At 34.7% G+C, this 20,957-nt stretch overlaps 1 protein-coding gene across 1 annotated transcript; it reads left to right on the top strand.

The window, feature by feature from the left end:
• The first annotated feature begins 811 nt into the window (after nucleotides 1-811).
• LOC105210635 (hexokinase type 2) lies at nucleotides 812-19,726 on the top strand. The gene is made up of 2 exons (XM_029039220.2): nucleotides 812-1,285; nucleotides 16,729-19,726. The coding sequence occupies exon 2, from the start codon at nucleotides 17,663-17,665 to the stop codon at nucleotides 19,439-19,441; it is 1,779 nt and encodes a 592-aa protein (XP_028895053.1). The 5' UTR covers nucleotides 812-1,285; nucleotides 16,729-17,662; the 3' UTR covers nucleotides 19,442-19,726.
• The last annotated feature ends 1,231 nt before the right edge of the window (nucleotides 19,727-20,957 follow it).

Genomic DNA, 20,957 nt, shown 5'->3' with positions numbered 1-20,957 from the left:
AACTGGAGAGTTCGGGAAAGCTTTGATACCAAAATGATTGGAATCGGTCCATAATTTCACTCTCCTTCGTAGTCTAATTGTGTTTTAAGACAGACGATTCAACGTATTTTATAAATATTTATAATTCTAAATTAAGATTTGAAAACATCTTTGGAGACCACTTGGGAGACGGTTCTATTTTTTTGTGGCCAAGGGTTTCTATTTATGATAATACACATTAGATCTGGTTGTTTTCGCAAAATATGCCAATAAATGCACATGTACGAATAGTAGGTGGGCGGATGGGTGTGTGCGTCAAGCAAACGGAAAATTTAAAAATAATAAAAAAAGACATGTGCACAGCAGAAAGCTATATGTAGGAAAATTTTTATTTTCTCCCGCGAACTGCTGCTTGGCCATCCCACATTTTCGTTTTGTTGCGCGCATTTTTCGCGCGTTCAGTACACATCAGCGCTTTCCATGTGGAGTCACATGAATCTGTGAACTTGTTGACTGGCGTTTCAATATTCTATATTATATTATATTCATGACAATGTACTGGTGTCTATTTTGTATATAGCAGAGGACTATCTACTAGGCACGTTCATATGTATAATATTATCAGTGTCATTGCTTGATTTTAAGAATACACATTTCTTATTCGACTTATTTTTTTCGCGCATTTTTTTATTACTTTGTGTTTTATACAAATTTTTCTGAAATATAAAAAGCGCGTCGACATTTTGACACATCATTTGCAGAGGGACAATATCTGGAAGAACACACTAGGTGATACAAGAAAAGTGCATTTTTTAAATAAAATTTAAATAAAAGAAATCTAGTGTATATTTTTATATATAATATATTAATAAGTAAGACTATAAATTGTGCTTACTAGTTGGTATACCAAACTCGCGCCCTTCAGCACCACAAAAGGTTATTGGAAAAGCAGTTTACCATTACTTAAGCGCCTTCACATTTAATTGACTTGATAATGGTATAAAAAATAAGACATTCAACAATAAACAGAAGTGAATTGAATAGCCACAAACGGTTTACGCAAATATTGATATTGATTCTTGTACAGTAATCTCAAATACTGCGTGACAATAAGTAGAAATTACGCGCATGTGTGCATCCTGTCAACAGCCATAATTGATTTATTTAGTTTAATACGCGCAAGTGATCAACTTGGTTGACTTTCAGCGACCGATAAGGCAAATAAAAGCAAGTGAATTTGCGAAAATTACACAATTCTCCATATACGAATATACTATATGTATATAGTTCCTGAGTAAATTGAAAAGTAAGTACTTTTACGTGTTCTATTTATTATACAAACGAGTGTACAATTTACATACAGACATCATACGCATATAGCATATGCAAATTCATGCAACACAACCTATTAGAAATCGCCCATTTCGCTATGCGAAAATACAATTCGAATACTCGCTTTTGTTTTCTATTTGCTTTTTTTCTATTTTTTTACTTAATCAAACACCTATGGATACGCATTAATGGCCCTAATACCTGTTCGGAAGACAGTGGTGGGGAGGAAATTGGGTCTATAAATTTTGATGTGAAATTTTTTAAAGAAAAATTTAGGGAAATTATTTAGAACTATACGAAAGACAGTGGTGGCCAGATAATTGGGTCCACAAATATTTATGTGAAAATTTAATAAACAAAAATTGAGCGAAATTTGTTCTAAATAAAAAAAAAAATTTGCATTAATATTGTTTCTTTTCATATTGGTGTTGTCAAAATTAATTCATATTTCCAAAATTTTTTAAAGCCAACATTTTCCAAATAAACAAAAGTATATACATACATACATACCATATACAAAAAATATCTTCAATCAACTTTTTTCCATCTCTTTTACCTTATCGATACATAAATAATAACCACTAAATAGATTATAAATATATGTATGTATGTACTATCTACACATATTCATCGAGTATGGATTTTGTTGTTGTGTATAAACAAAACTGGTCGTTTAAAGGTCAAGTTAAAAACATGTAGACACTAGTGAGTTTGTTTTACATATTCTCCATGACTTTAATACGTACAAATATATATGTATATAAGTTCGCTTATACATACATACATATGTATAACGTATGAGGTATTTATTACATAGAAACTTTCCACATTGGAATATTTAAATAGTAAGTTAAGTAGGCTCAGGGGATTAGATACAGTAATAAAGCACATAGCAGACAATTTTTAGTGTTTCAGAAAAGTTAAAAAAAATGTAGTAAATTAATTTAAGCTTTTGCCATGCTGGCGTTTTTGTGATAAAATATAAAAAAAAAAAATATAAAAAATTGAGTGAAGACTTACCGAATTATTGAAGATGAAGGCATGAAAGTGATTGATTGATCACTGTAAATAAATAATAAAATAATATAATAAAAAATTAATTTAAATTTTTTTAAATTAAAATGTGATAAAATAGTGAAATTGGAAATTAATTTTAATACTCATAAATTATTTGAACTGATACTGTACTGAATAAATTGTTATTTATTTGCTTTTATATTTAAAAAATCAAAAATTCTCCATTTATTGTTAAATTTTTATAAAAAAAATTACATACATATATCTTTCTGATTATTTTTATAATTTTTTTTTGGTAGAATCTTGTGTAGGTAGTAAGTGATTAAAAAAATAGCTTACAGAGTAACTGAGACATAACTTTTTTCATAAAAAAAATGCGATCTTAAATCTTGTTTATTTTATTTTTTTTTTGTATTATTTTTTGCAATTTAGATATAATTAAATTAAAAATACAATAAAATAAAACAAAATAAAATAAAACAAATAAAATAAAATAAAATAAATAAATAAATTAAAATAAAATAAAAGAAAACAAAATAAAATAAAATAAAAATAAAACAAATAAAATAAAATAAATAAAATAAAATAAAATAAAACAAAATAAAATAAAATAAAACAAAATAAAATTAAATTAAATAAAATTAAATAAAATAAAATAAAACAAATTAAAATAAAATAAAATAAAACAAATAAAATAAAAAAAAATTAAATAAAATAAATAAAATAAAATAAAACAAAACAAAATAAAATAAAATAAAATAAAATAAATAAAAAAATTAAAATAAAATAAAATTTGCATTAATTCTAAAAAACAGTAAATAATATGTTTTCTATATACATGTGTATGTACATTATTTTTCTTTCTTGTTTGAGTAAATCATTGCCAAACATATATACATATGTTATTATTGAATGATTAATTTGGACTTTAGAATTTGAAATGACAGACTCATTTATTAATTGCTATATTATGCACATTTTATATATGTACTCATTTATATTATGTATATATATATTTTTTTCATGGTTTAAAAATAACTTTAAAATGTTTGCATAATTTTTTTATGTGTAATTTTCAAAATATGCAAATATTGCAGACAAGCTCATTCAGTAAATAAATATAGTATATAAAAAAATCTTAGACAACTTAATACCACTTTCCGACTTTTTAGTTATATATTTCAGTCATAAATAAACAAGTTAATAGATTTTTTTAATAAACAAAAAAAATTTAAAATATTTAAAAAATGTGCATTTGGAAAGTGCTGCTCTTATAGAGAACTATAAAATTAATTTAAAAGAATTAAGAATTCAAAAGTCATTAACTCAAAAATAGCATAAAACACTATACGCCAAGATTACCGGTTAAACAAATACATATATTAAAACACATTAATTTGCTACAATAGCAAAGTAAAAACTGCTATTTTAATGCCAATACAAACGAACTCGTTTACGTCAACCAGGCGCCAAGTAGCAACAAAACCCAAAGTAGATACAAATATCAAAGCAAATTCTTCACACAGTGCAGATGCTCATCAACTCGTAAGCAAACGAAATACTATATTTTATAACTATTGCTTTTTAATTTCGCTAAAGCGTCAATAGATAAAAAAAACAACAACTACTCAGTTGTATAATGAAAAGTGCTGCGCATTTTTTCCCGCTAATCATTTTAGCCGCCCAACTACATAAACCCCACTACATACATTTGTGTATACATATATACATACAACAAATTTACGTCAGCGCATTTTGAATTGCCACATGAAATTGCGTAGGTCGGTTAGCGACATTTTTTAGTTAAAAATACATTTTGAAACAAGCAGAACGTCTGATGTTTTTTGCATGCGATAAATTAAAATTTAGCGGAAATTTTTATTTTTTGCCACAAAAAAACTCTTCTTTTTGGCAACGGACCAATGCACAAAACAATGGTACTTTAACGACAATGTTATTCGACGTAGTCGACAAGCACAAGAGATGCGGGTCTTGAGTCGTGTGGGTGTAATGACGTGCCTTCCACAGGCTTGTCAAAACGCAAACAAGTACAAATGTACGGTTGTATGTATGTGTTTGGTGCTTAATAATCGTAAATATTGGAAGGTCTGCTTACATGATTGTTTATAAATACACGTGGACATACATAAATAAACGTGCGTCATAGAAGTTAGCCACGTGAGTTGATAAACCCGGCAATTGGGATGGAAAAATTACATGTAAGAGAGATGTGCTGTAGAATATTTTGAAAATATTCCATCATTAGTATTGTCTCATATATAAGTAAATCACTTAAATACTCGTATTAAAGCAATTATTAAAAAATTATTATTTTTGATTAATAAAAAATTAAATATTTTGCTTCAGAATAAAATATTTCATCAAACTGACTCGCTTAATATTCCACTTTTCCAAAAAAAATTCCAAATCACACAAAACGATGATGAAATGACTGAAAATTTTTGAAATATTGGATTTTCCCTTGGACTCTTTTGACTGATTCATAACTACATGATAGGAATGCGTAATGAAAATACAAAGTATTTTATATGTAAATACATACATACATATTTATAAATTTGTATGCAAGTGTTTTGCGCGCACAATCGATAAGCGCTTCTCGGTACTTTTCCCCTATAAACTTCCATTACCGCCGCCGCGCCCATTGCATGTGCTCTTCGTTGACCCGCTTGTGCATATTAAAAGTGCAGCCGAAGAAGCAGAATGCAAGCGACGGCAGCAGCAGCGAACGAGCCCACTTTCTGTTGGCGCGCAGCTAAAACGAACGACGTCATTAGATACGGCTGCAATAATAACAGCAACAACAACAACAATTTGGAAAAAAATAAAGATTATGCAGCAACTGGTCAATAGTATATAGCAGGAGTACTAGTTGCAGGCAAGCGAGTACATATTTATGTACATATGTATGTATGCATCTATATAAAGACGTCTTAAGTCATGCGTGACTATAGATAAGAAATAAAAATATCAACAAAATGCACTGTGAGTTCGAGTTGCAAAAGTATCAAGTAAGCTACAATCGCTGCAAGCAGCGTGTTGATAAAGTGCATGACAAGAAGCCAAAAACAACAACTGTAAAGTGCATATTTTTGATATATTATATATTATACTATATACAGATATATATGTACATATGTATATAAAACCATATAGCAAAATATATATACTGACCAAAGTCCGCTGTAGCGTACACGTTTAACCTCAAAAACGAAAAAAAAAATCAATTATTTTCCATATTTAACACAGATGTTTATATTCCAACACACATACATACATATATGTATATGTATATTACAAAAATTCTGTATGTATACCTTAAAAGTCACCCAGCCATCTAAATACACACAGCCAACCGCACATTTTTGCACACATACCTACATATCCATAGAAGCACTCAGTGCGCACACTCGTGCAGACGACGTCAGACCAACCTCCAGCATTTTGAGGCGAGCCCCCTTAACTGGATTTAGTGAAAAATGTTGTAGTCATGATAACCGAAGTGCGGTCGGTGGTGCTGGTGGTGGTACTGACAGAAAGGTAGATAAATAGGCATGAAAGCAGCGAACGACAACAACAACAACACTAAACTATATGTACATATTAGGGGCAACAACTACAGCATTGTATGTTGTGACAGAGCGCGGCAAAATGTGCAAAGCAATAAATAGCAGCTGTAACAACAGCAACAATAAGTCAATAAGTGAGTTGTGAGTTGTGAGTAGTGGTGGTGGTGCAGAGGGAGTACAAAGAAAAAATACTTGGAGTAAACCAAGTAAAACCAGATGCCGCAACAGCAGAGTATGTGCGCTTGTACAGGTAGGCAAAGAGAATGTGAGAGCGTATAGCAGATATAGTACGAATAAGCCATGGATACACTATATACCTACATATGTAGATATGTATGTATCTACATATGTATGTATCTGCGAACTGGCACAGACGTCAGTATGATAGCTAAATGCTGTTTGTCGCGTTACAGCGCTGCAGAGCAACGGCAGAAAATTACACGGCAGTGAGTAAATTTCATATGTAGATATGTATATATGCCTGATTTGCGCCGTCGCATTTGCAAATTACAAGTCAGCGACAGGTTCCTACATCTACATATTTCCACTGAAAGCAAGCAGCTTTGCATATTTAATACAGCTATAACTGGTATTTACATACATACATACATACATACATACCACAGCTTTGCATTATAAAAAGTATATAAACATGTTGCGCCAGGAGCTTGAATTTGTGCTGGTATGCAGTCCTATCAAAGCGCCACATCGGCTGTTGTGTAATTCCCAATAAAACTGACGTTATACCACGCTCAGAACGGATGCCTAGAGCGTAAGCTGAGAGCGTCTCGAAGCAAAGTTGGACAAGAATGTCACATAAATACGCTAGAGAAAAGCAAAAAAAAGTCGGAAAACTGTGCGAAAATGCTGCAAAGCTACGCCGTCATCAACTCCCACTATATACATATAAATATATGTATGTGTATTGTGTCTACAATCTTATGGCAGTTAGGAATGTAGTCGTTGTTGGTTTTTGGGCGCAGCTCAGCTGCAAATTTTGTGTAGGTGGCTGCTATTTGCTACTTCTAGGATTCTAAAAATAACTTCAATATATATACATATATTTACATAAATAAACACACACACACATATACATACATGCATATGAAAGTGTGTATATTATACTATTAAAGTAAGTGCCCACGTACTCGAAAGCATGCTGCCTCCAGTATGGAGAGAGAAATTAAATTAGGATTGTGCTATGCAAGGCCCATTCGGCGTGAGGGAAGGTGTGTCCACATATTTCTAATTTCTTACCGCGTGGTTTTCATGCGTCTACAACAATGACAACAACAAAAAATGTGGTGCCGTTCTCAGTTATAGGCGATAAAACCAAGAATTACATACATCGACATTTACATATTTACTTATTTATGTGAGTATTTACATATGTGAGTGTATAGAAAATTAATGAATAGTTCGCTATTAAATTTCTTCAATCGAATATATTGTCAATAGCAGAACTTAATCGCATAGTAGTCGGTACACATATATATATATATATATATATAAATATGTCTTTCTATATATATATGTATTTCAATTTGTGTTCTTATATACATATTTACATGCCTTGTGTTTTATACAGTCTTTAACATATGTGAAGGAACGAGTTATTATAAATACAAGTTTAATTTCCGATTTCGTATTCAAAACTAAAATTGAGAGTATTTGTCTTTTAGTATTTTGAACTAAAATGTTTATTGAAAATGGCTAATTAGCATGTCTAACATCTCAAAGAAACACTTCTCAGTAATCTAATTAATTCTGAGAAACGAAATATTATAAAAACAAAAAAATTTATAAAAGTTGTCTGATAAGTCTACTGAGTATCTGTTAATGTTTTTGAAAATTTATTTGCATAATATTAGAAACCTGCTGAAGAAGCAATATCGGCTAAATAAAACTCGTTTTATTAAAATTATGCTATTAACACGTTGAGTAACAGATGATCACGCAATATTCATTTTCTTGGGTTAAGATAATAATTGAACCGAGAAGGTACAATCTTCTACAAGAGTGTACAGCTCCTGGCGTACGCCGATGATATTGATATCATCGGAAGCAACAACCGCGCCGTTTGTTCTGCTTTTTCCCGCATGGATAAGGAGGCGAAGCGAATGGGTCTGGAGGTGAATGAGGACAAGACGAAATATCTCCTGTCATCAAACAAACAGTCGGCGCATTCGCGTCTTGGCTCCCACGTCACTGTTGACAGTCATAACTTCGAGGTCGTAGATAATTTCGTATACCTGGGAACCAGCATCAACAACACGAACAATGTCAGCCTCGAAATCCAGCGCAGAATAACTCTTGCCAACAGGTGCTACTTTGGACTGAGTAGGCAATTGAACAGTAAAGTCCTCTCTCGACGAACCAAAATCAAGCTCTACAAGTCGCTTATCATTCCCGTCCTGCTTTACGGTGCAGAAGCTTGGACGATGTCAACATCAGATGAGACGACACTAGGAGTTTTCGAGAGGAAAATTTTGCGCAAGATTTATGGTCCTCAGAACATTGGCAACGGCGAATACCGCAGACGATGGAACGATGAGCTGTACGAGTTATACGACGACATTGACATAGTTCAGCGAATAAAAAGACAGCGGCTACGCTGGCTAGGTCATGTTGTCCGAATGGACGAAAACACTCCAGCCCTGAAAGTGTTCGATGCAGTACCCGCCGGAGGAAGCCGAGGAAGGGGAAGGCCTCCACTCCGTTGGAGGGACCAGGTGGAGAGCGACCTGGTTACACTTGGGATCTCCAACTGGCGCCGAACTGCGAAGGAGAGAGACAGGTGGCGCACTATCGTCGATTCGGCTATAACCGGCAAAACGGTTGCAACGCCAATCACATACATACATACAAGATAAAATCCAAAGGAAACTGTATGGATTTTTTACTTCAAAAATACAAAAAAATAATATTAGATCTACAACTGTGCTTCCGCCGTTTTTTGTAAATTTAAGGCTTTTTTTGTATAAAAACGGTTGCAAATGTCGATGAGCTTCAGCCGCACTTTTTATTAATTAAAAGAAAGAATTAAAAAAGAAAAACAAAATTTCCTGCAAATGTCGAGAATGCGGTTCAAAAAGTGACATTTTCAGTTGAGAATAAATTTGAGATGCAAACAGATCTCTACAAATATTTTGTTGGGTGAAAGTTGACACAAATGTTCAAGATCGATATAAAACGATTTAATCGACCAGTGCTTGACCCTAGAGACATTCCCGCAAACGTCTAGAATTCGGCTCAAAAAGTGACATTTTCAGTTGAGAATAAGTTTGGGATGCAAACAGATCTCTACAAATATTTTGATGGGTTAATGTTGGCACAAATGTCCAAATCGATATACAAAAAAAAAATCCACTTAATCGAGCAGTGCTTGACCCTAGAGATATCTATTGGAAAATGGCAAAGTTGTTGACCTAATAAAAAAATATATTAAAGATTTTCTGTATACAGATGCAGAAGAATAGATATTAGTCATGTTCATAGTTTTTGATTTCAATAAAGTTTTCAATGTATTTTCATATTGCAGGTCTATTTATAATAAGAAAGGAAAGAAAAATTAAAAAAAAAAAATAATTTTTAAATTTTAATTATTTTTCCAAATTAAATTTTTTGTTTATTTATTCATTTCTTACAATTGTCTTTAATTTTTTCACCACCACTGTGGTACAAAGTCGATGGAGGATTGTTTAAATGCTGAGACAAAAGTACATACAAATATTAACTAAAATTTTGAGTGTCATTTCCTGCTTGTTGCTGATAACATTACATATATTTATATGTATGTATGTATGTGATTTTACTTACATATATATATATCTCAGATTGTATGTATGTCTGAAGCTCTTGTGCATTTAAACACACAACTAAATAGGAACAAATGTACATACATTTGTATGCACTTTCTTTAATGAGACTGACTGATTGAGCGATAAGTTAACAATAATGAAGAAAAATTGGGCAGTGAACAATATACTTGGGTTTTTAATGTGTTCTAATCATGAAATGCTTTTAATACAGCCAATAACACAATTGGTAGAATTGGTAGAGTATATAAATTTATATAAGTACATGTTTATGTATGTATGTATATGTATTTATTTATCAAACTTCCTTTGCATTTCTTTCCACTTATCTTACAATTATGATTCATATGTATACTACCTCATACCTTATCAGCGAAAATGTTAAAATTTACACTTGAAAATTATCTCACTTTTAACGCATTGGCAGCACATCTGGCGATTTTTTTTAATGCTGAAAGGTACCTCAGATATAGATTATATGCTTTACCCAAACAAGTGAGATAAATAGGGCATTTATTGGAGTAACCCGCCAATGATGAAAAGCCACCTATATAGCTTCCAACCGATTTGAGTACTTTATGTAATAGGCACTTTCATGTTTAGGTCAATTTAAAGTCATTATGCGTTTTAATTTCACGCTATTTCACAATAATGAAAATTTTGTGCTGAGATCAACATCTAACCGACGTCATAATGATAATTTGACGTGTACTCAACAAACGATGAAGAACAGTTTTGTGCTATTTTTTAGTGCTGAAGTTGATATCTAACAGAATTCTATAAATATTTGTAATATTCTATACATTTTTACTATTTTATTTCAGTATTACGATCTTTACATAAGATTTGAGATTAAATTGAGAACTATAGTTTTATTAGGTAGAGTAAAACTAAAAAAAATTGAAAGAGAGAGTTATTGAGAAACAAATTTGAGATCTCAGAACCCCCTACTTGCATGCTCATTTAACTGACACCTCAATGTTTATGGGGTATCGTTGAAAATACATATAGATTTTACAGAAATAGTTATAAGAATACATCCAAAAACAAGAAATAAAGACATAAATATAGTTAGTCTGTTTGGAACTAGTCCCAAACTAATTACAAACGAACCAGTTCATCCAAGTGCATAAAAATACTGCTATAAAACAAAATTGCCTTGTTGGAGGCAAGTTGAGCATCATACCAGAGCGCTTAGCGTATTTGAAAGGCAAAACGCCCACCGAAATGTCACATACATATTTATTGAAAACTGTCAACTACACATACTAATGTAGGGGTATGGCACACACGTGTAATGAAAACCTGTCACACACGCACACATGCGTCTGCACAACAAAATCACCGACAATACACAGACATATTTATATCTACATACATACATACATACATATAGTAACGGGTGATTTTTTTGAGGTTAGGATTTTCATGCATTAGTATTTGACAGATCACGTGGGATTTCAGACATGGTGTCAAAGAGAAAGATGCTCAGTATGCTTTGACATTTCATCATGAATAGACTTACTAACGAGCAACGCTTGCAAATCATTGAATTTTATTACCAAAATCAGTGTTCGGTTCGAAATGTGTTTATCGACAAATTTTGTTCAGCGATGAGGCTCATTTCTGGTTGAATGGCTACGTAAATAAGCAAAATTGCCGCATTTGGGGTGAAGAGCAACCAGAAGCCGTTCAAGAACTGCCCATGCATCCCGAAAAATGCACTGTTTGGTGTGGTTTGTACGCTGGTGGAATCATTGGACCGTATTTTTTCAAAGATGCTGTTGGACGCAACGTTACGGTGAATGGCGATCGCTATCGTTCGATGCTAACAAACTTTTTGTTGCCAAAAATGGAAGAACTGAACTTGGTTGACATGTGGTTTCAACAAGATGGCGCTACATGCCACACAGCTCGCGATTCTATGGCCATTTTGAGGGAAAACTTCGGAGAACAATTCATCTCAAGAAATGGACCCGTAAGTTGGCCACCAAGATCATGCGATTTAACGCCTTTAGACTATTTTTTGTGGGGCTACGTCAAGTCTAAAGTCTACAGAAATAAGCCAGCAACTATTCCAGCTTTGGAAGACAACATTTCCGAAGAAATTCGGGCTATTCCGGCCGAAATGCTCGAAAAAGTTGCCCAAAATTGGACTTTCCGAATGGACCACCTAAGACGCAGCCGCGGTCAACATTTAAATGAAATTATCTTCAAAAAGTAAATGTCATGAACCAATCTAACGTTTCAAATAAAGAACCGATGAGATTTTGCAAATTTTATGCGTTTTTTTTTTTAAAAAAGTTATCAAGCTCTTAAAAAATCACCCTTTATAATATAAATTCCATTCAGCCAGGCACCTATGTAGATACCGCGTAGCTACCCGCCCAGTCAAGGCATTAAACGCTGCGAGCTGTATATGCGATGTGATAGCACGTTTTACGCAAATCGTATACACAGTTGCGAAAATATTTATTTGTATGCTTTTTAAGTCGTCTGCGATCGAACCTATTTTTAGTATACATACAAACACACACATGTTTACTATGTATGTTTTGCCTAGGAGTATCGGTAAATATGCAAACTTTTTAAGGTTTTTAAGTAAAAAATTATAAAAATTGTGTAGTGCGCATTAGTTTGTATGCAAAAGGCGTGTACCACACAGACATACATACTCTTTTATGATATATAATATTATACTTATGTGTATGTATGTATTTGTGTGCGAAAATACCTTTGAGGCGGGAACAAGTTGGAGTGCTAAAGGCCACTGCGTATACTGAAAAATAATAATAAAAAATAAAATAAAAAACAAACATAAGTAAGTATGTATGTATCTACATATTTATATGTGTGTATGTGTCTCAAAAAAATTTCGTTGAACGTTCAGCGTAATTTGAACGTCAGCAAATTGCCAAAAAAGTTGGCGTATGAGCGATTGTATATAAAAGAAATGTACCGCGTGACGTTACGTTTAGCGAGTTTAATGTGTAAAAATAAGCAAAATAAATTATTAAATAAAATTGGTTACTACAAGCTTTTTGATTTCGCGTGAAATTGAATTGTTCAGCTGCAGATTAATTTCTACGAATGCGGTAAACACACACAGGAATTAACTCATACAAACTAACATAACGGGTGATTTTTTTGAGGTTAGGATTTTCATGCATTAGTATTTGACAGATCACGTGGGATTTCAGACATGGTGTCAAAGAGAAAGATGCTCAGTATGCTTTGACATTTCATCATGAATAGACTTACTAACGAGCAACGCTTGCAAATCATTGAATTTTATTACCAAAATCAGTGTTCGGTTCGAAATTTTTTATCGACAAATTTTGTTCAGCGATGAGGCTCATTTCTGGTTGAATGGCTACGTAAATAAGCAAAATTGCCGCATTTGGGGTGAAGAGCAACCAGAAGCCGTTCAAGAACTGCCCATGCATCCCGAAAAATGCACTGTTTGGTGTGGTTTGTACGCTGGTGGAATCATTGGACCGTATTTTTTCAAAGATGCTGTTGGACGCAACGTTACGGTGAATGGCGATCGCTATCGTTCGATGCTAACAAACTTTTTGTTGCCAAAAATGGAAGAACTGAACTTGGTTGACATGTGGTTTCAACAAGATGGCGCTACATGCCACACAGCTCGCGATTCTATGGCCATTTTGAGGGAAAACTTCGGAGAACAATTCATCTCAAGAAATGGACCCGTAAGTTGGCCACCAAGATCATGCGATTTAACGCCTTTAGACTATTTTTTGTGGGGCTACGTCAAGTCTAAAGTCTACAGAAATAAGCCAGCAACTATTCCAGCTTTGGAAGACAACATTTCCGAAGAAATTCGGGCTATTCCGGCCGAAATGCTCGAAAAAGTTGCCCAAAATTGGACTTTCCGAATGGACCACCTAAGACGCAGCCGCGGTCAACATTTAAATGAAATTATCTTCAAAAAGTAAATGTCATGAACCAATCTAACGTTTCAAATAAAGAACCGATGAGATTTTGCAAATTTTATGCGTTTTTTTTTTTTTAAAAGTTATCAAGCTCTTAAAAAATCACCCTTTACATGCATATACATACATACAACAAACGTAAACTTATCCATACAAAAACAAAAATACAAAAAATTCATACTCAGTATACTGAATGAGTATACTTGTACTATATATCACTATAGTGAGTATACTTATACATACATATGTAGATATGTATTTGGCGGCTGGTTTTCTGCATACATTAATTATTTTGTGCTTACGAGTGCAATATCGCGTACGCACGAGCTTTACGTAGAGCCTTCAGGGGGCATAAGGCATACATACGAATACAAATGTACGTATGTACTTAAGAAATATACAAATGTACGTATACCGCAAACAAAGTTTGTGTAATATTCCAAAATAGAATGCTTTGTATTGCGGTTTTCAAAATTGAAACGATCGAACAATGAATAAGCAACTGTACGAACTCTCATGAACGTTTCGTCATTGGCGGTCCGTGCACTTGGTTGAATGGTTGCAGATGTACATACATACATATACAGACACCTGAATATTTTTGGTCTGTTTGTTTACCTGTTTTATGACACTGACATAAATCAAACATTGATCGACATTTAGTACCTCAACCTGTATTGATGTATGTATATTCTGCAGCTGAGCGGTGGCACGTACGATTTATTCATGCTGTGGTAGCGGCAAAAAGCGCACCTTACCTTTATACATACTTATTTACATATATACTCCTACTCTTGTACTCACCTCAGCTTGCACGTGGGTGTGTCTACGCGCATTGTTATCTTGTGCAAACCCATCTACAGTTGTGCAAGCAAATGCAATTATAAGTATGTACATATGTATGTGTTAAGTGCTTTTAACATTTCTGAACACTTAGTATTACAAAGCCATGTAGGCGAGCCCCATTTCTGGGAATAATATATGTATGCTGTGAAATAAAACAGGGGATTTTTTCATCACAACTTCAACTTCTTTTCAGCTACCTTACAGCGCGAACAATACCACCCAACTTGCTTTGACTAAAAATCCCCTTTGCTTGATGAATATGTATGGCTGAGTGTCACATAAATAACTACCTGTACCGCATTCCAAGCATGCAACATGCGATGCACGGGAAAAAATAATTGTACATTCTAAAAAGTAGGAAAATATACATAAATGAAACCAAGAAAGGAAGGGTTAAGTTCGGGTGTAACCGAACATTTTATACTCTCGTAATTTATTGTTATGGTTTTATTAAGATAACACACAATTTGAGCCACTAGTATAACGAAAATCAGCATATATAGTGCAATTTCACTCATTTTAATATTTAAGCTACTTTATAACCAAGACTATTCGCTCACTTAATTTTGCTAAGACATCTCACATATTAACCGTATACATATACGATATAAAGACCACCGTATTTTTGAAAACTAGTTATGACCCAATTTCCCCCATTTTTTGAAAAAAAGGGATTTACTAAAATTTTCGAAAAAAAAATTAACCACAAGGGCTTAGGTCCTCATGTTCGATATCTGGGGCCTTAAAAAGTTATAGCCTGATTTCGAAGATTTTTATATGGACGATGTCACACTAGAAATTCAGTATTTTTGCAGTTATGTTCCGATATCATCACTGGTTCTTGCTGTATATATTGCAAGGTGAACGAATCAGATGGACTTCAAAATTGTATTACATGCGTAGTAGGCGTGGTAGTTACCGATTTCGAACCATTTCCATCGGTAATATTGAAATATTATCTGGGAGTACAGCGAAGATGTGAATCCTCGAGAGTTTCAACTCCTCGCTTACAAAATTTGCTCTCAGTGTAGTTTTTTTCGAATTCATTCGCTGTAAATACTGAAACAATACATGATCCGATCCGCTAGAATAATTATATACATACATACATATACCTAGGCAGTACAGACATCAATAAAAAAGCGTCACATCCATAAACAACTAGCATTATTTACTACTTATGGCAGCAAAGAGTCACCTCAACGATTTAGTTAACACTTTTTTATGGGTTGACGACAGACAGCAACACCGTAGTTCTGTAGTTTGGACTTCAAGATAACACGTGTGAGTTGCGTTAACGAGAAGGGAGTACATATCATGAATTAGTCAGAACCGTGCCCACATTGAGAGCGCACAAAAGAGAGAGAGAGAGAGAGTGCCTCCGAAAGGGGAGCAAATACCAAAAAAGTGGGAAAACCAACAACAAACTAACTGGTATACCAGAAGTAAACTGTACGAAAAGAGCAAAATGATGTCAAGCGTGGAACATGAAAAAAATGAACAAATGCGGAGCATAACCAAGTGTTTTTATTGGAGAGCGTAACAAACGTGCCTCCAAACTGGGCACCAATACCAAGACATACCACACAATATATGAATGTAAGCACGTGTGTTGCAAATACTATATGCATATGTATATATGTATATGTATTTACCATTTACACGCAAAGCACGGACACACGAGTTAGCGAGTACGCAAAACAATACGAGTACTCGCATGTGCTCATTAACTTGGCGCTGTGGTGTTGGCAAGTAGTGCGGTGTATTAAAGGTGGGTATATGGATATTTATATATACAAAAGTCCAGTATGCGCTCACACAGCGATTGGCGTGTATTTGCCCACTTTTTATTTGGAAGAATGCTGACTCATGCGTACTCGAATGCTCTCGGCGCTCAAATTTTTCTTGCTCCAGCGAAATGAGAAATCTATTATTAACGTTTTTGCTGTTTTTCGTTGTTGTTGTTAGTGGTTATATATGTATAATTTTTTCCATATATTTTATTTCTGCGCTCTCTTCCATAACTTATACACACACACACACATATATACATATTAATAAACAGTAGTACTTATATAAGTAAGCATATGTCTGTATGTATATTAGGCATTTTTGTACTCTCATACATTTTGTACGTTTCATACGCGCTCTGTACATACAACTAACTAATTGTCAATTTTGACCTTCAAGGTTCCTTCAAACTCAACAACGGAGCCGCCGCTACGAGCTGTGAGCTGTGAAAACGAAACTGAAACGGTTATTCAACCAACAAACTGAATTGATTCCGAGGCGAACGCTTAAAGACGACGGTTGGTCGAGCGGGAAATTGTGAAATACAAAAATCGTACAAACCAAACAAGTCAAAGGAAATATAAATACAAAATTCTCATAAAGTAAAGAATACTTTCGAGTTCCAAGTTAAACTTTAATATAAAACTGAAACTGCACATCACTAACGGTGATCATTAAGCATTAATTAGCATTTTTTTTGCCAATAAACAACAATAGCAACGTGTGCATTTAGCATTGTAACGACGACGTCGAATTTGATAATTGTGATTCGTGCATTTTTTTGGTTGTGTTCAATTTGTTTCTGCATTTTCGTGAGTGCATTTTGAGCAAAACAAAAGTCAACAAAACAGACAGACAGCCAATAGCAAAGTGTGTATTACGAAAACTACAAAAAGAATTCACACAAAGAATTGCAATAAGTGCAGAGTGCAAGCGGAAAATAGAAAGTAGAAAGCTTTGAAAAAAACTTTTGCAGCGTAGGAGAGTTACACAAGAGAAACAGTAGCAACATATTGCAAAAAAAAGCCACTTAGTGTATATAGCTTACTCAATACACAAACCTACGCACATACACACACCCTACGGTAGCGCGCAGGTCTTTGTAAAAACAAAAACAACAAAAAAAGACGGACTAAAACAAAAAAAGTACAATTTCAAAGTCACCCAAAGCTTTGAGAGCAAGCAACTATTACGTACTAGAGATATTTGCGAAAAAGCAGCATATCTACACAAATTGCATTGAACTAAACGCGGAAGCGTATTGTATTGAATTGTGTAGAACACATACAACACTAGATACCTCGTAGTGCAAAAGCTAAGCAAATCGACAGAGATGGAGAAAGATTTGAATGGTGCAATGCAGAGTCTCGCTATTAATAGCAGCAATGGCAGTGGCGCAATTGTCAATGGCTGCTGTCGCGGCACCGACTGCAACGTTAGCGGTAAGCTTTCGTGCAGCAGCAACAACAGTCAGCAACAACAACAATTCGACGGTTGCAGCAGCAACCTGAGCAACAGCCAAAACAACGGTCATTGCGTCGCCTGCAAGTGTGGCGGTAGTGCACAGTCAGCGGACGAGACAGACAACGTACGCGTTAGTGGCCAAATCGGTAACGGCGCAGTTGGCGGCGTCGCCAATGTTACATCCAGTTTCGCATACAAATCGGCATCTGCGCAGCAGCTACAGCAACTTCAGCAGCAGCAAGCACAGCCACAAACACCACCGCCACCATACGCTAACGCTAGTGCCGCGGAAAAACACAAAATGGTTCACGAGTTATGTCAGCAATTAATATTGACGGACGAACAGATTAGGGAATTGAATTATCGCATCCTGCACGAGATTAAACGCGGCCTCAACAAGGATACACACGCCAAAGCCGATGTCAAGTGCTTCATAACGTACGTACAGGATTTGCCCAATGGCAATGAGCGTGGCAAATTCCTGGCACTCGACCTTGGCGGCACCAATTTCCGTGTACTGCTCATCCATTTGAAGGAGGAACATGATTTCCAAATGGAATCGCGCATTTACGCTATACCACAACACATCATGATCGGTACTGGTCAGCAGCTGTTCGATCACATCGCCGAATGTTTGGCCAGTTTCATGTCCGAGCATAATGTATATAAGGAGCGCTTGCCATTGGGTTTCACCTTCTCCTTCCCACTGCAACAGCTTGGCCTTACTAAAGGTCATTTGTCGACATGGACGAAGGGTTTCAATTGTTCCGGTGTTGTGGGTGAAGATGTTGTGCAACTATTGAAGGACGCCATTGCGCGACGTGGTGATGTACAAATTGAGATCTGTGCAATTCTCAACGATACCACCGGTACACTGATGTCGTGCGCCTGGAAAAATCATAATTGCAAAATTGGTTTGATTGTCGGTACCGGTTCCAATGCTTGCTATGTGGAGCGTGTCGAGGAATGTGATATGTTCGAAGGCGCTGACAATGGCAAATCACATATGCTCATCAACACCGAGTGGGGCGCTTTGGGCAATAACGGTATGTTGAACTTCCTGCGCACCGAATTCGATGATGAAATCGACAGACACTCCATCAATCCGGGCAGACAGCTATTCGAGAAAATGATCTCTGGCATGTACATGGGTGAATTGGTACGTTTGGTGATAGTTAAACTGGTCAAGGCAGGCATACTGTTCAAGGGACAAGATTCCGATGTGCTAATGACACGCGGTCAATTCTTCACAAAGTATGTCTCAGAAATCGAAGCTGACGAACCGAACAACTTCACCAACTGCCGCATGGTGTTGGACGAGTTGGGCTTGAACGACGCCACCGATGAGGATTGCGCCAATGTCCGTTATGTCTGCGAATGTGTCTCAAAGCGTGCTGCGCATTTGGTATCCTGCGGTATTGCGACGCTCATCAACAAAATGGACGAGAAACAGGTGACTGTGGGCGTTGACGGCAGCGTATATCGTTTCCATCCGAAATTCCACACGCTGATGGTGGAGAAAATCACAGAACTGATAAAGCCAGACATTAGCTTCGATCTGATGTTGTCCGAGGATGGTTCTGGACGTGGTGCGGCGCTTGTTGCGGCGGTAGCGTGTCGGGAGGACAATGTCGTCCAAACGAAGTAAAAAAAAACAAAATAGAAGCAATAAGCCATTACAACAACAACATTACAAAGGAGTATGTAAGTAAGCCAATTTAGAAATGAAAGCGAGCGCAAGCTACCAGTGCGACAACCCCCACCCTCCTACTAAGAGCAAACGAAATATCATTTGTATGTATGTATACAATTTGTACGTGAATTAAGCTAACGCTAACGCACGCCAACAACAACAGCAACAATAGTAAAGATAATTCATATAAATGTGACAACCGTCACAAAATGCAAACAACAACAACAGTAGTAGTAGTGTGATGTAAAAACAACAACACCAACAACAAAGAAGAGAACAATACTACGTTACAGCAGCAGCAGCAATCACATGACATGACGTTTTACGCGCAAACTCAGTGGTGAAAGCAACAAAGTGATAGATATATGTACGAGTATATTATTCAAAAACAGGACACACAAGGATGGAGAGCGCAATTGTGCTGTGCGCATTATATAATATACATATGAAATAGTAATAGTAGTAGTAGTGCAGCGTGACGTGTGAGAGATGGGGAAGGCCGCAGGTCAGCCCTCCAAGGCATGCAGTGAGTGATGTGACGAGTTTGGCCGCAAAAGTTGTAGATAAATAATAGGAAAGTAGTAGCAAAAGCAGCAACAACAACAAAAAAACAAACAACTTAAGCAAACAGTTGTCACTAGCTATGTATATTTGTTGATTTAATTTTTAGCCTTAAAAAAAAGAAACTAAAATTATTTTAATTAATTACATAATGTAGTGAAATAATTGTAAATTGCACTATTTTTTGTTTTCTTTTGTTTAAGAAATTCGTTTTCAATATTCCTGCTAGTGAAACGAAAGCAAATGCGAATTTTAAACATTTTAAGATTTGGCACAAAAACGTATTTTTATTTAGTTTTATGTTGCCTTAGAACTTCTTTTTAGACTATCTAATTTTGTTTATAATTAGCAGCCAAAAGACAACTGCATAAAACTGCTTTAAAGAAAAGAAAAATCTGTATATGTACGTTCAAGTAGATTTCAAAGATAAAGAAAAAACAAACGAAAAAAGAAACACAAATGAATTATACACATTTTTAAAACTTGTGCAAAGCATAGACATTAAAATAAATAATACTACTAAAAAAGTTTAGTTAATGCCGTTTTACTTTGTAGCAAAGAAAATCTAAAAATATATTAAAAAAGCATTGAGTTAAATAGCGAAAAATTAAACAAAAATACTTATATACATATGCATACTATATATTGACTCGTCACTTAACGACCTCCTTTTATTTCATTCATCATCAAGAGAAGAAATGTTCACACACATACATTCATACAATTGTAAAAATGCGCATCCATAGCTATCTATAGTGTTAGTTTGTTAGTTAATAATACATATATATTATATAATTGTATCACTATTTTGATTTTTAATTCTTTTTTCGTTTAAGCAAAATTTTATGTTTATGAAAATTCAAAATTTCTTTTTTATTTCGAATTAAATGTTTTACTACGTTTAACTGTT

The sequence above is a fragment of the Zeugodacus cucurbitae genome, chromosome 5 (genome assembly GCF_028554725.1).
Source record: "Zeugodacus cucurbitae isolate PBARC_wt_2022May chromosome 5, idZeuCucr1.2, whole genome shotgun sequence".
NCBI classification, from domain to species: Eukaryota; Metazoa; Arthropoda; class Insecta; order Diptera; family Tephritidae; genus Zeugodacus; species Zeugodacus cucurbitae.
This window is presented reverse-complemented; position numbering and strand designations above follow the sequence as displayed.